The sequence below is a fragment of the Macadamia integrifolia genome, chromosome 7 (assembly GCF_013358625.1).
Source record: "Macadamia integrifolia cultivar HAES 741 chromosome 7, SCU_Mint_v3, whole genome shotgun sequence".
NCBI classification, from domain to species: domain Eukaryota; kingdom Viridiplantae; phylum Streptophyta; class Magnoliopsida; order Proteales; family Proteaceae; genus Macadamia; species Macadamia integrifolia.
In genome coordinates, this window is record NC_056563.1 from 15,126,877 (window position 1) to 15,141,952 (window position 15,076).

Consider the following 15,076-nt stretch of genomic DNA (forward strand, 5'->3'; position numbering starts at 1 on the left):
GAGCTTTGGCCCAAACTTCCCACATCCCCACTTGCGTACCCTACACCCCCGCTAGCGAATCCTACACCCTTGCACCCCATTGGCAGAAAAATTACCTTTTTCACCCCATTAGTCCAAGAAATCTATAAATACCCCCCTCAACTTGAAAATAGACACTTAAACTCACTTGGTGAGCACCCTTGGTGGAGACACCCATCCCCTCTCCCTTGCTTGCTTAGCTCTTTTTTAGCCTTTGAAGCCTTCTAAGCCCCTTTCAAGCCTTCCCAAGCCTTCCCAAGCCTCATAAGCCTCCTAAGCCCTCATGTAGCCCCTCCCTAGTGGAAGCCCTACTCGAGTGCCACCTAAGCCTAAGCCATCCTATAGCCCCTCCCTAGCGGAAGCCTTGCTGGAGTGCCTCCTAAGCCTAAGCCCTCATATACCCTCTCCCTAGTAGAAGCACTTCCAGAGTGCAACCTAAGCCTAAGCCCTCCTATAGCCCCTCCCTAAGCAGAAGCTCTGCCGGAGTGCCACCTTGCTTAAGCCCTCCTATATGCCCCTCCCTAGCAGAAGCTCTGTAGGAGTGCCACCTTGCCTAAAACCTCCTATAAGCCCTCTTATAGCCTCTCCCTAGCGGAAGATCTTTCGGAGTGCCACCTAAACATCAGCCTACTAGTAGCCTTCTCTAGCCGAAGCTCTGCTAGAACCCTAATCTAGAATCAGTCTTCCTTAGCCGAAGCTCTGCCAAAGTTCTGCCAAACTACCAGTTCGGGAATCCCTCTTCCCTAGTCGGACCTCTGTCCAAATATCTGAAGATCACCACAGTCAGCATCTCTTAACAAAGGAAGATAGAGGTCAAGACCATCTTCCCTTGAGCCAGGAGAATCTACAAGAAAGTTCGTATCCGCTCCAATCAGGGGTCCACCTCTCTTGACCCAAAACAAGAGATATAATCATTAGCATAATGTAGACCTTTTATTGACCTTGTTTTAGTGTACATAAGTAATTAAATTCAATTAATGTATATATGTGTCATAATTTAGCCATGCATGCAGTATAGAATAATTGTGGAAAATGTTCGTTCTTCAAGCATCTAGTAGGAAGACCGGTTGAACCGGGTAGATTGGATGCCTAACACCTTCCCAATTCTATAACCTGACGCGTACCCTATTCTCTGGACCAGACCAATTTCTAGGCCATTTTTTTAGGAATCGGGCCCACCCTTGGGTCCTAGTCCCATAACCCTAGGTGGTGACTCCAAACCTCTTTTCCATGATCCTAATCCCCCGTATTGGACCATCATCAAATACTAGTCTCAATGACGACCCATACACTCTTGCGAAATAGGTCCCCACGTATCTCGAACAGTGGTATGGTGGTGTGGGGCCCGTGGAAGCACACACGACACACACTCCCCAAGAAAGAGAAAGAGAGGAGAGAGGGCTGAACACAAAAGCCTCCCCCCCCCCACAAAAGGGAAAAAGGGGAAGAATTTTGGCCGCTACCCTCACACCATAATCTCATCTCATCGAGGATGTAGGCAATCTTGCCGAACCTCGTAAATTTATGAGCATTGCTTGTTATTATTTTTTCATTATCTTCTACATCATAGTGGTCATCGGCATCCAAACAGGGTCAGAGCCCTTCATTTACAGTCCAGTGGGTTGGTGGGTCTGTGGCTTCAGAAATAGGAAAACTTGATTTCTTTCGAGAGATTTGGCTCCAAAACAACAGCTTCCATGGCAAAATCCCTCATGGAGTAAGCTTTCTATTCCAACTTCATTATGTAAGACTATACAATAGTTCCTTTGAAGGGGAAAACCCGCCAAATTTATCAAGATGCTCCAACCATATACAACTCAATTTAGGTTCTAACAATATTGTGGGGAAAATTCCAGTAGAACTTGGTACCTTATTGAAGCTTCAACTCCTTTCATTCTGTAAAAACAAATTGATAGGATAGATCCCACCTTCCTTTGGTAATCTTTCATCCCTTTGGACCATTTTTGCAGAATTGAATGCTTTAAGTGGAAGTATTCCAGATTCCCTTGGCCAAATGACATGATTAACTTTTTTTGCTCTTACTGAAAATAACTTCTTTGGTACTATCCCTCCCACTATATATAATCTTTCTTTACTCACTGGTTTTGATGTTGATTTTAATCAACTTCAAGGAAGTCTTCCACCAAATTTAGGCTTCAGTCTTCCTAATCTATTGTAGCTTTCAGTTGCAGTAAACCAGTTTCATGGACCAATTCCAATTTCTATCTCCAATTTGTCCAAACTCCAAGTACTTTTAGTTGGTGAAAATAGTCTTATTGAGAAGGTGGCTATTAATTTTGGAGACCTATCAAACCTTGCTAGGCTTTCATTGGCCTCAAATAATTTGGGAAGTGGAGAGGCAGATGACTTGAATTTTGTTGACACATTGATCAATTGTAGCAGTTTAACACTTTTAGAGCTTGAAAGTAATCAGTTTGGTGGTGTGCTCCCTAACTCCATAGCAAACTTATCAAACCAACTGATAGATCTCTCTTTGTCAAAAAATCAAATATTTGGAGACATTCTAGTGGGGATAGGGAACCTTGTAAGCTTACAATTCTTGGGCTTGGATCGTAACTTACTAGAAGGAAGTATTCCAACTTCGATTGGGAGACTTGAAATGCTAAGTGGACTTGAATTAGATGGGATTAGATTGACAGGGTCAATCCCTTCTTCTTTTGGAAACTTGACACAATTGGTTGAGCTCTATTTAGGATATAATCTCTTGCAAGGAAAAATACCTTCAAGTTTTGGAAAATACAAATATTTGTTAGCCTTGAGCCTTTCCAGTAACAGTTTCAATGGCATCATCCCTAGAGAGTTATTTGATCTTTCCACTTTATTAGAGCTAAATTTGAGTAGAATCTCTCTTTTTCATTCTCAATCTATGGAAGTAGGTCGACTGATAAATTTTGAAGTCCTAGATATTTCTGAGAATATGTTGTATGGGGAAATCCCTAGCAACCTTTGTGCTTGTACACAACTAAATTACCTTTATATGGATGGTAACTTATTTCAAGGATCTATACCATCATCTCTGAGTTCTCTAAGAGGTCATAAACATTTAGATCTTTCATGCAACAACTTCTCTAGTTTTATCCCAAAATATTTGGGCACATTTAAGTTTTTACAAAAGTTAAATTTATCATTTAATCATCTAGAGGGTGATGTATCAACAGATGGAGCCTTTAGAAATTTAAGTGTAGTTTCAGTCATTCGAAACAATAAGCTTTGTGGAGGTATACCGGAACTTCATTTGCCAGCATGCCAAACTCAAAAGTTAAAAGAAGATGGAAGACCTTCTGTTTTCAAGTTGATAGCCATCATATGTGGCTATGGGGGCTCTCTATGTTTGATTCTTATGGCATTTTTTTTCATTATCTACTGGAAAAGAAAAGAAAAGAAAGAATCCACTTAGTTTTAATAGAGGGTCATCATTTTAAGATCTCTTATGCCAAACTCCTTAAAGCTACTGATAGATTTTCTTCTACAAACTTGATTGGAGTGGGAAATTTTGGGTCTGTATACAAAGGAGTTCTCAGTCATAAGGAAACTATTGTTGCAGTAAAGGTCCTCAACTTCAAACAAAGAGGTGCTTCCAATAGTTTCATGGTTGAATGTGAATCCCTTAGAAACATCTGACATCGTAATCTTGTAAAAATCTTAACATCTTGTTCAAGCATTGATTTTGAAGGCAATGATTTTAAGGCTTTAGTATATGAATTCATGCCTGGTGGAAATTTGGAGAGGTGGTTACATCCACATGCAAATGGCATACAAGATGAAAAAGACATTTAAATCTTATTCAAAGATTGAATATTGCCATATTGATAGCAATAACATTTGATTATCTTCACCACCTTTGTCATACGCAAATTATTCACTGTGATCTCCAATATTCTTATTGATGGTAATCTGACTGCACATTTGGGTGATTTTAGGATATCAAAAATTCTTTCAAAAGCAACGAATATATCTCAAAATCATACAAGCTCAATTGGAATAAAGGGATCTATTGGATACATTGCACTAGGTAATATACCTCTTTTATTGATCTAGTATAATTTTTTCCTCTTCTTTTGAAGGTTGTGATTGAGCTTACCTTAGTATGATGAAACTAATATTTGTCTTACCTATTTCACTGCAAAACCTTAAGGCATAATTACTATTTTCATATACATTCCTGACATCTTTAGCCCCTTCCTAAAGAAAAATAAGTTTAATATCATAAACAATTGAAATAATAATATAAAATAGGGAGATGGTTCCATAAAAGGCAGCGTGGCTTATGTATACTTTGATAAAATTTTAGTAATTGAAGTTTTGACTGCATCTTTTCTTACATTACTCAAATCACACTGTGGTTTAACAAAAAATGCATTTATTTTGTGTAGGGATTTTTAGTTTTTCCTGTACATAGATTAATGTGGTCACATGCCACATTAAAGTCATGAAATCAAATTACTTGGATATCATGCCATCAAATGATCTATTGGATTTAGATCCACAACTATAGACATTAGAAGAGCCTATGTTCTTTGTGTGAGTACTATAAGAATAAATTTGAAGATACCCTAACCTCTCTTGGGATGCATATATATCATGTTATGTTAGCCTTTGCTCCCATTCTCACAAAATACTAATATAAAATGTATAATTTACAGAGTATGGTGCAGGTGCTGATGTTTCAACACATGGTGAAGTCTATAATAATGGAATTCTCTTACTAGAAATGTTCACATGAAAACGACCTACTCATGAAATGTTCAAAGATAACTTTAATCTTCACTCCTGGGCTGAGATGGCTATATATAATGGAGTCATAGTTGTCGTTGATCCATCAATTCTCTCCATGGAAAAATATGAAGAAGAGGCAATATCAACTATAACCACAATCACTGGAAGTTGAAGATCTGTGAAGGATAGAGTGCAAGAGTGCTTTAATTCACTTATTAGAATTGGAGTTGCATGCTCAGCTGAATCACCGTGGGATCAAATAGACATAAATGATGTGGTCAAAGAGTTATATTTGATCAAGGACATTTATCTTGGAGTTGGCACTCACTGAGGAAGATGAACTATAATAAAGGCTATGACAGTGGTAAGTCATTATTTTCTTAAAAAATTGAGTTTGTTGTACTTGTTCATGAAGCTGAAACTATTTTTCTTTTATTTGAGTTAATTATGATTTTAATCTTGGCAATTTGGATAACAGGAACATGGTATGGCTCTTTCTTCTGTTTGGGAGGGGGAAGGGGAGGAAGGGGCTTTATTACTTTGGATGGAATGTTGTTCCTTAATTCATTTTCTAGTTGAAACTTTTGTAACCTTAATGGACCTAATTTTCATTTTGACTAATGTTATTGTAGTATTTATTTTAGTATTATATTCCTTGGCTCTTCAACTAAGGCTTTCATATTGATTTCTATATAAAGACCTAAGTTTTAAAAAATTATCAATTGAGAAGAGAATTTGATTCTTCCTTTTCCTCTTTTGTATTTTTGAATTGTGGCTATAGCTCAAGGCCTACATCTAGTTGGGCATTACATTAACCGCCGTTAAATGTAACTATATATTAAAGTCTAATAAAATAGAGAGGTCCGTCTAAACTATTGTGTGATCGAAATATTCCTTTAAAATTAAAATCTAAAAATAAAAATTATAAAACAATCTTACAACCGACTAAGATGTATGCTGTGGAATGTTCGCAATTAAAAAAGACATCATATAGATAAACTTAGTATAATTGAGATAAGTATGTTGAGATGGATGTGTCAAACTAGGAAAGATAAAGTAAGCAATAAATAAATTTAAGTTGATATCAGAGTAGCCCAAATACATGATAGCTATGAGAAAGTCATTTGAGGTGACATGACAATATACTCTTTTTTTTTTTTTTGTTAGTAAATAGTGATATGACCAATTGCAGAAGCCTTTAGATGCTTCAACACAGATGAGTGACTTGACTTAAATTAGAGGAGCTAAAAAGAACCGGGTGCAGTCCTAAATGGAGTTGATTAGAGGGTAAGAATCTATGTTTCCGACTCTATTTAGATGGGATAAGACTGAGTTAAGTTGAATTAATGAGACAGATCAGAAAAGTTTTTCATTTTTCTTTTCTATTAATCTTATAGCATTTCTCTCACCGCCCCCCTCTTCTCTCTCTTCTTTTTATTCCTTCCAGCTCAATCCAACGTAATTTGCATTTTTTATTCATTTATTTAAAAGCAGGTATGGATTGCTTGGTCCTGATGGAATTGATCTTTAGGGTTTCAGAAGCTTGGATGTGTAAATCTTTGTTGGTGAAGGTGCTTCCATCCTTTGGGGATGAACTCAAACCGGCCTGGTTGGACAGTTGACTATGCCACACTGGTGCCAAGCCCGATCTAGTACAAATTTAAACCTGAATTCTCATGTGCTGACTCAAGTTGCATCCTTCCCTACTCAATTCCACTCTAATATTCTAAGAGATTTTTGTGGTTGTACTTTAAATTTAAGGTTATAGATTGCATGTTCCTGATGGAATTTATCTCCTAGGACTTCATAAGCTTGGCAATTGGTTAATTTGGATTGAAATTGGACACGATCGATTTAATTAATTCTGTCAAATTTGATTTCACTCTGTTTCTATCCAGTTCAATTCCTTGCATGGCAGCATGGCCCTTGTGCCTGTGGGGGGGGGGGGGAAATCACAGCAAGCACATGAACATCACCAGGGGCAGGATTTTCCCCATTCACCAGGGTGGTGTGGTCATTTCACCCCCCCTATTACCAAGTTACCCTTATTCAAATCACATCTGTAAATCTGAATAAGCTAGCTTTATCTTACAACACATACTTAGCCTAATAGTGGTAGCTTTGGCTTGAAGAGCCGGCATCCTCTGCCCTATTAGTGTCCAATGGGCTATCCATCGACACTCAGTAAGATAGAGTAGCCCAAAATATATATATATATATATATATATAATTGATATTTGATGGAGCCTGAATCTGATGGGTAAAAAGCTCTGCTTCCAGTTTAAATCTATAGTTCACTTTGATACAAGGTGACCAATCAAAATTAGTATCGTGTAAACTACAAGAATTAGCCAAGCTCATGTTAAACTAATTAATTCTTAACAAAATTTCAATTGGCCTCCTACTCTTGGATATTTGTGTATATTTCATTTTCTGATCTTCCAAGAAACTTAAAAAACACCATTAGACTGCCTCCATGTGGAGTAGAAACTGAACATTACAATATAATACGGGAACGTAAAAGGTCAGCATGGGTTGGGCTGATCTTGACAGAGTTGGCCGGCTTGGGCTGAGATATCCAAGCGGTTGGGTTTAGGCTTGGGCTTGGGTCTTGGTCGAGTTAGGAAAACTTAAGGTTTGGCTAGGGTTTCGAATGATAACTTTTTCAGAACACCTACTGGAGTGGCATGCAAATTTGCTACCAAGATGGCAGCATAGGAAATATGTGACATTTTTTATTTGTTGTATTTTGAGAACTAAGAAGGAGGTGAAATGACGAGTTGAAGTAAACTAATGGACAATGATAAAAATAAATGATAGATTAATGAAGTAATTTCGTATTATGTATGGATATATTTTTTTGCCGGAACTGTGTTGATTGGAAGTACATCACACTATAGGATTACAATTACAAGACTACACTACACTACAAGACAAAACTCGAGAACCCACGAGAGATCTGGGGATCCGAGAGGGAAGTGGGGGTAGGGTTGAAACAGGGTCGGGTTGGGCTGGGTTTCTTAAAACCCTAACCCAACCCTAGGTCCTAAAAATTCAACCCAGTCCCAACCCAATCCTGTCGAGTTTATGTTCAGACCCAACCTTGCTGGGTTCAGCCCAATCCAACCCGGCTCTATTTGACCCTGTCAAGGCCGAGTTGGATTGGGTTGGGGCAATGGTTAGATTAACTTTGATTGACCTATTTTTTCCATTCATATCCTATACATTAAAAAATTATAGAAAAATGAAATACAAATAAGAGCCCTAAATTCTAATATAAAAATTCAATGTTAAATTTCAGGCCGGGTTGGGCTGGGCTGAGGCCTCAACCCGAGCCCAACCCAACCCTGACCTAGGGTTGGGATTTTTCAACCCTAACCCGTCCTCAGAGTAAAAAAACTTAACCTAAACCCTGTTCGGGCTCAGGGTGGATTCGGATTATCAGGGCTAAACTTTTAACCCCAAGTGGGGGTGAGAGCAATTAGGAGAGAGGAGATCCCCAATTAAGAGGGAGAGAGAGGGAGAGTATAGCCGACTCCTTACATCATTCAATGACATTACATCATCCACAACTTAAGCTCTCTCTCTCTCTCTCTCTCTCTCTCTCTCTCTCTCTCTCTCTCTCTCTCTCTCTCTCTCTCTCTCTCTCCGTGTCACACACATAAGAGGATAAAACAGTAATGCAAAGGGGAAAAAGCTCTCTTTCACATGAAAGGATAAAATAATTTTTTATCATAAAAAACACCAACCGTCCCTTGTATTAAGTCCATTACAAATTCTTCCCTAAGATTTAGGTGATAGTGTAATTCAAACAATCAAACGGCTGGGGTCATCCTATCAAATGGTGGGGTCGAAATCACTACCCACCACAATCTACCATCGTGTTGTTTTGTTTTCGAATAAGATGTAATGATGCAGGAGTTGATAATGATGAAACCATCTAAGATGTCTTCCTCTACCTTAGCTCAATTATCTTCCAAGTTAGCTAAATAAAGGCCAACAAGAACAAAAAGGAAGAGGGTCATGTACATATATATATAGAGAGAGAGAGAGAGAGAGAGGATATCATGTAGTGGTGATCTCATTATGGATTCTCTAGTGATCTAATCCAAATCAATAATGTGATTCATTGGACAAGGCTGAGTCATAGCCTAACATCCTTAGAATGATTTTTTCCTTTCTCACTATTGATTGCTAAGATTTTATCGATATGGAAGACATGGGTGACTAACTTCGATTGTGTGTACATCCCTTTAATGAATGAAAGTTGGCTGTTGTCGGGGTAGCAGTCAAGAAAATGAAATCTTGGGGGTAGGTTGTAAAATTCTACTTAAGAGGGTATTTTTCACCGCTACCCTTGGGATTCTTTCCCTAGTTTTTACAAGGGGTAGTTGCCAAATTTTTTCCTCCATTGAAGGGGAATCACTCCTACTTAAGGAAAAAAAAATGAGAGAGAGAGAGAGAGAGAGAGAATCACACATTCTCTAATGGTGTGGAACAAGGTTCTAAATATTGGTATCAGATCAGCTGGATTATATTGGTATTGGCTGAGTCTAATATTGATACCTGACCGATCTTGGATTGGGTATCAACATTGGATCAGGGGTAAAATTGAAATAATTCCATTTTTAATGAAAAATAGGGGTAAAATTTATCGATCCAGATCAATATGGGTCAACCCAGATTGATATCGTATCAATATCAACTAAGACCAATATGGATTTGATTCTCGAGAACTAAATCACTGGTGTGAAATGAGCCAATGTGGTATCCTCTTCCCTATATACATGTTAGTCTAGTAGGTTACAAACCTAATTTCAATTACCTCAAATGTCCACATTACAAAGACATGATTGTGAAATGAGCTAGTGGGTTAACATCTTTCCAGGTTTTTTTTGGTGAAAATAAATTTATTCAAAGAAACGGGAAGAACTCATGGATGCCAAACATTGTTCTTGGATCTAAGGATCGGAAATGGGCCAAACTGTCCTACCCATCACAGACAGGGCCCTCCTTACCAGGGAATTAGCTAAGCTGTCAAACTCCCTTGGAACGAAAGAAAAAATACAAGAGCCAAAATAGGTCTTCAAATGGAGAATGTCTTCCAATATGGCATTGACAGTCAAAGATGCTGATGAAGTTCCATTGTTCAAGTAGATGATAACATCTTTGTTGTCATTCTCCACCACAACATGAGTAATGTCTTCAGAAATTGCTTCCAAAAGAGATGAGTGGATTGCTATTGCTTCACCAACCAAAGCCGATTGAAACTGAACTAGATCTGAGATGGCAAAATAAGGGCGGCCTTGATGGTCACGACAAATGATACCTAAACATCCATGCATTGATCTAGGGCGGAGACTTGCATCACAATTACTTTTGAAATAATTTGCAGGAGGTTGCTCACATTGAAAAACCAAGAAAGCGGTTGGAAGAGATGTTGAAGCCAAACGATGGGGAGGAAAGATGCTTTGATAATATTCTTTGAAATGATTTTCAGCCACTTGAATCACTTCAAGAGGTGACCAAACCTTCTTCCCATAAAGAAAATCGTTTCGAGCAAGCCATAGATGCCAACAAATGAAAGTGCATAAGGATATCAATTCCTTACTTGCTTTCTTTCCTTTTGATGAAAAAATCTTCCAGCCATTAATCCACTCATGAAAAATGATCCCATTACCTTCCGGGACCTTGTGAGACAAACTACATCCAAGCCACACCGAACAAGCAAAAGGGCATGTCAATAAAATAAGCTCTATTGATTCTTGAATATTGCCACAACGTGGAAAGTGGGGATCAACTGGGATATCTCTTGTACAAAGATTCATCACTGTAGCAACTCTCGCCGCACAGGCCCCCCAAAGGAAAGATTTAATCTTCGGGAGGGTATTGCAACCCGAAATTCATTTCCACACCCGATCTGGAACTTTTTTCCCATGCTTTGGAGACGATGAAGATGCTTGCAATGATTCCTTCTTAGATTCTAGTTTTGTCAAAAGATGATATGCCATTTTGATAGAAAAAATTCCATTATGCGATGCACCCCAAATCTGAAAATCTTCTTGTGGGAATAATGGTAAGTGGATTTTCAAAATTTAGTTATCTTAGAAGGATGGGAAAGAGAAGAGAGAAGGTCATGCTTCCAAGTCCGACTATCATTGTCAATAAGTTGAAACACTTTTTGGAAGACACAATATGGTGGTTGGGGAGTCTGGATACTGTATCTTGGAAGAGTGGGGATCCATGAGTGATTCCAAATGTCAATATTGTCACCATGGCCCACACGCCAAATTAAGCCCCATTTCAGAACCTCATGCCCATCCAGAATGCTTCTCCAAGCCCAACTTGGGTTGTTTCCCATAGAAGCAGAGAGAGAAAGTCACCATTAGGAAAATAAATAGACTTTAGAAACTTGGCCCAAAGTGCATTTGGTTCATTCCATAAGCACCATGCCACCTTTGATAGAAGGGCTCTATTGTGAAGAGATGGATCCCTGAACTCCAAGCCCCCTTTTTCCTTTGATTGACATAGATATTTCCATAAAATGCAGTGTATTTTTGGTTTTCCACTAGAATCCGTACAATAAAAATTTGATGCCACTTTGCGAAGATGCTAGTGATGCGAGGTGGGTAGCCTGAAATGGGAACATGTAGAGTTTGACATTGTAAATGCCATTGATTTGAGCATCTCCTCCTTACCAACATGCGATTAAAGGCTAGTCTTCCAACCATCTAATTTTTTTGTAATCTTCTCAGAAATATCACCAAAGAGAGCAGCTTTTGAGATGCCAAACTGAATAGGAAGACCCAAGTATTTACTCGGACCGGTTCCATAGGGAATTTTCATAATACGGGAGAACCATCTCTTCAGCTTTTCTGGCGTATTTGGGATAAAAGTCATAGTGGATTTCTTGAGATTTATAGCCTGACCTGATGCTTGACAATATTTATCAAGTGCATCCTTGAAACCAAACATTTCTGATAAATGAACATCCGAAAATAATAACAGATCATCAACAAATAATAAATGGGTTACCGGTTGGGTGTGGTTTCGAATCCAAATACCTTTGATAGATCCATCAAACTCTGCCTTTGCCCATATACTACTAAGGTCCTGGGAGCATGTGATGAAAAGGGCGGGAGAGAAAGGGTCCCCTTGCCGAATTCCCCTTGTTGGATCAATTGAACCTCTAGCCACTCCATTAATTAAAAGCTTGTAACTCACTGAATGAGTGCTTGCCATGACTAAACGGACCCAATGATTAGAAAACCCCAACTGTAACATCAACTTCTCAATAAAATTCCATTCGACTTGATCATATGCCTTCTTTATATCAAGCTTAACTGTTACTAGTTTCTTGCGCCTTTTTTTTCCTTTTGCCAATGTAGTTGAAAATCTCATGAGCCATAAAAGAATTGTCTGAGATAGACCAATTTGGAATGAAAGCAGACTGGTTTGGAGCAATAAAATCTTCAAGAACCAGCTTCAGATGATTTGCTAATATCTTTGTGATAACCTTCACTATTTCTGCACATAGGGCAATTGGCCTAAATTGATCAGAGTACTCTGGTTTTTCTACCTTTGGAATCAAACATATTAATGTATTGAGGGAAGGGGAGAGATAACCAGTTTGAAAAAAAAATTTAAGATAAGAGAAAAGAGATCATCCTTTACAACATCCCAGTAATTTTGGAAGAAAGCTGGTGGAAAGCCATCTGGGCCTGGAGCCTTGAGAGGGCTCATGGCAAAGAGGGCATCACGAACCTCTTCAATGGAAGGTAACCTGGAAAGTTGTTCATTTGTATCTTTGGAAATCTTTGGTTCAACTGTGCTAAGAACTTGAAGGAGAGCAGCCTCATCGATTCCTTCAGATGAAAAAGCATCATTGAAATGATTGAGAAACTCTTGATAGATCTCATTATTGATCTCATTATTTGATTCTGCCCAAGATCCTGATGGCCTCTTTAATTTGAGAAGACAATTCATTTGGCACCTTTGAATAGTGGAAGCATGAAAGAAACTAGTGTTCTTGTCTCCACCCTTAAGCCATAATTGCCTTGATTTTTGATGCCACAACTCTTCTTCATTTGCAAGTTTTAAATCAAGCAATGCAGTAATATCCACAATTTGATCATGGATCAAGTCTGATGATGGAAGCAATAGTAACTGCCCTAATTCATCCAAGTACTTCTTAATTTTAGATTGAACATTTCCAAACACCACTTTATTCCAAGTCGTATAGGCTGATTGACAAAGATCCAATTTCTGAGAGATAACATCAGATGGATTACCAGATACAACATTGCCCCAAGTAGAAATAGCAACTGATTTGCATTCAGGGTGATTAAACCACATAGATTCAAAACAAAATTGACGACGGCCTCTAAAAGCTCCACCTTCAGTGTCCACAACCAAAGCTAAATGGTCAGAGCCAACTGCTTGTTTTACAAATACAACAGCATTAGAGAAGGTAGTTCTCCAACTTTGGTTTGCTAGAGCACAATCCAACCTGATTCAAATTGAGGAAGAACCTTTACGGTTGTTGCACCAAGTATACATTGGACCCTGAAATCCAAGATCCATTAGACGACATGAGCTCACCATATCATGAAATGGATGGATGTCTCTATCAATTGGGGTTTTCCCTCCTTTCTTTCTAGTTTAGCTTAAAAAAAAAAGGGTTAATGTCTTTTTTATATATAGGTCTATCTAGTAAGTTATAAAAGTTTTGTAACCTAATTATAATTACTTTAAATGTCCACAGTACAAAGACATAATTGAGGAGTTAACATCTTTCCTATATATAGGTCTATCTAGTAGGTTACAAAAGTTTTGTAACCTAATTAAAATTACCTCAAATGACTACAAAAGTTTTGTAACCTAATTGTAATTACATCAAATGACTACAAAGATTTTGTAAGTTTTCCTAATTTTAATTATTTCAAATGTCCACACTAGCAAAGACATGATTGACTAAAAAAACGTTTGTAAGCTTCTAAAAGACTGCCTACTAGCGAAAAAAAAAAGATTTCAATGCCTTCTAGTTTTGTAAGCTTTCCTAATTTTAATTATCTCACAATCAGTCAGGCTTATACCATTACGATCTTAGAAGCCGTTGAAATTTCTTATTAGAGGGCCGATTGTAGGGTTTTATTTTTATTTTTTTTTATTGATTCTGATTCAGATCGTCACTGATAGAATTTTGGGCTCAACTTAAACCCTAAACCCTAATATTGGTCCTTTCCTAAATTAAAAAAAAAAGAAAAATTGGTGAATACTCTTTTCACTCTAAAATTCTTTTATCCATTTGAAAGAATCAGTCAAATCATTCATGTGTTGAAATTGGAACTCAGCGACCAAAAATTCAAATCATTAAAAATTTCTGCATCATTTACATGTTTCCATTTCGAATAGTATTTTGGGGCCTACCCTCAATATTTGCTTAGCCACAATTTGGATAGGGTTGAGAGTGAAAAGAATCTTACTAATTTGTTGGTTGGGTGAATTCAGAAGTTGTCCATGTAGTTTAACACATGAACGATTTGAATGCAAGTCTACCTGGTTCTTTCACATGGGCATCAAGAAAGAGGGGATTTTCATTTTTTGTACGGGTGTAGACACCCAATTTTGTCACCGTCCTCCGGCTATGATGAGATTCGGATCTTGGACTTGAATTCTGACTTCCGATCAATAGAGATGATGATTGGCTAAGAAAACCCGAAAACATTCCCTACCTAAAAAACCTTGGAAAGCCCACGTGGGAAAGAAGAGGGTCCAATTTTGACTTTTTATATATGAAGGAATTTGATCAAGATGACGATATAGATGGATAGTACTCAAAAATACGATTCCGACGATATATGGCACGTCAAAATCAGACTATCGGATCTCCCGCAATCGTTCCTAGAAAATTATATTTTCCCATACGTATACCTCACACACTGGCAAGCCTGCTAGAAACCTGAAAAATTCCCCACCTACCCAAATACCTGAAATTCATCCCCTACCTAAAAACCCTGGAAACCCCACGAGAGAGAGAAGAGGATCTAATTTTGAATTTTTATATACAGAGGAATCTGGTCATGATGACCATACAGATGGATAGTACTCAGAAATACGATTCCGATGATATATGGCACTTCAAAATCAGACTGTCGGACCACTTGCAATCATCATCGAAAAGTCACATTTTTTCGCACAGCACCAGCCAACCAACAGGCCAGCCTGCACGGATGCGGCGCGGGTTGGCCAGCCAGCCAACAACCCCATGCACACCCCCGAGTGCTGCCTCTTGCACCCCCGCATGCTGCCTCATGCACCC

The 15,076-nt window shown here is 38.3% G+C and overlaps 1 protein-coding gene across 1 annotated transcript; it reads right to left on the bottom strand.

Moving 5' to 3' along the window:
* Positions 1-9,716: 9,716 nt before the first annotated feature.
* LOC122084769 lies at positions 9,717-10,583 on the bottom strand. Its single transcript, XM_042653203.1, has one exon. It carries the CDS (start codon positions 10,581-10,583, stop codon positions 9,717-9,719), a length of 867 nt encoding a protein of 288 aa, XP_042509137.1.
* Between the last annotated feature and the right edge of the window lie 4,493 nt (positions 10,584-15,076).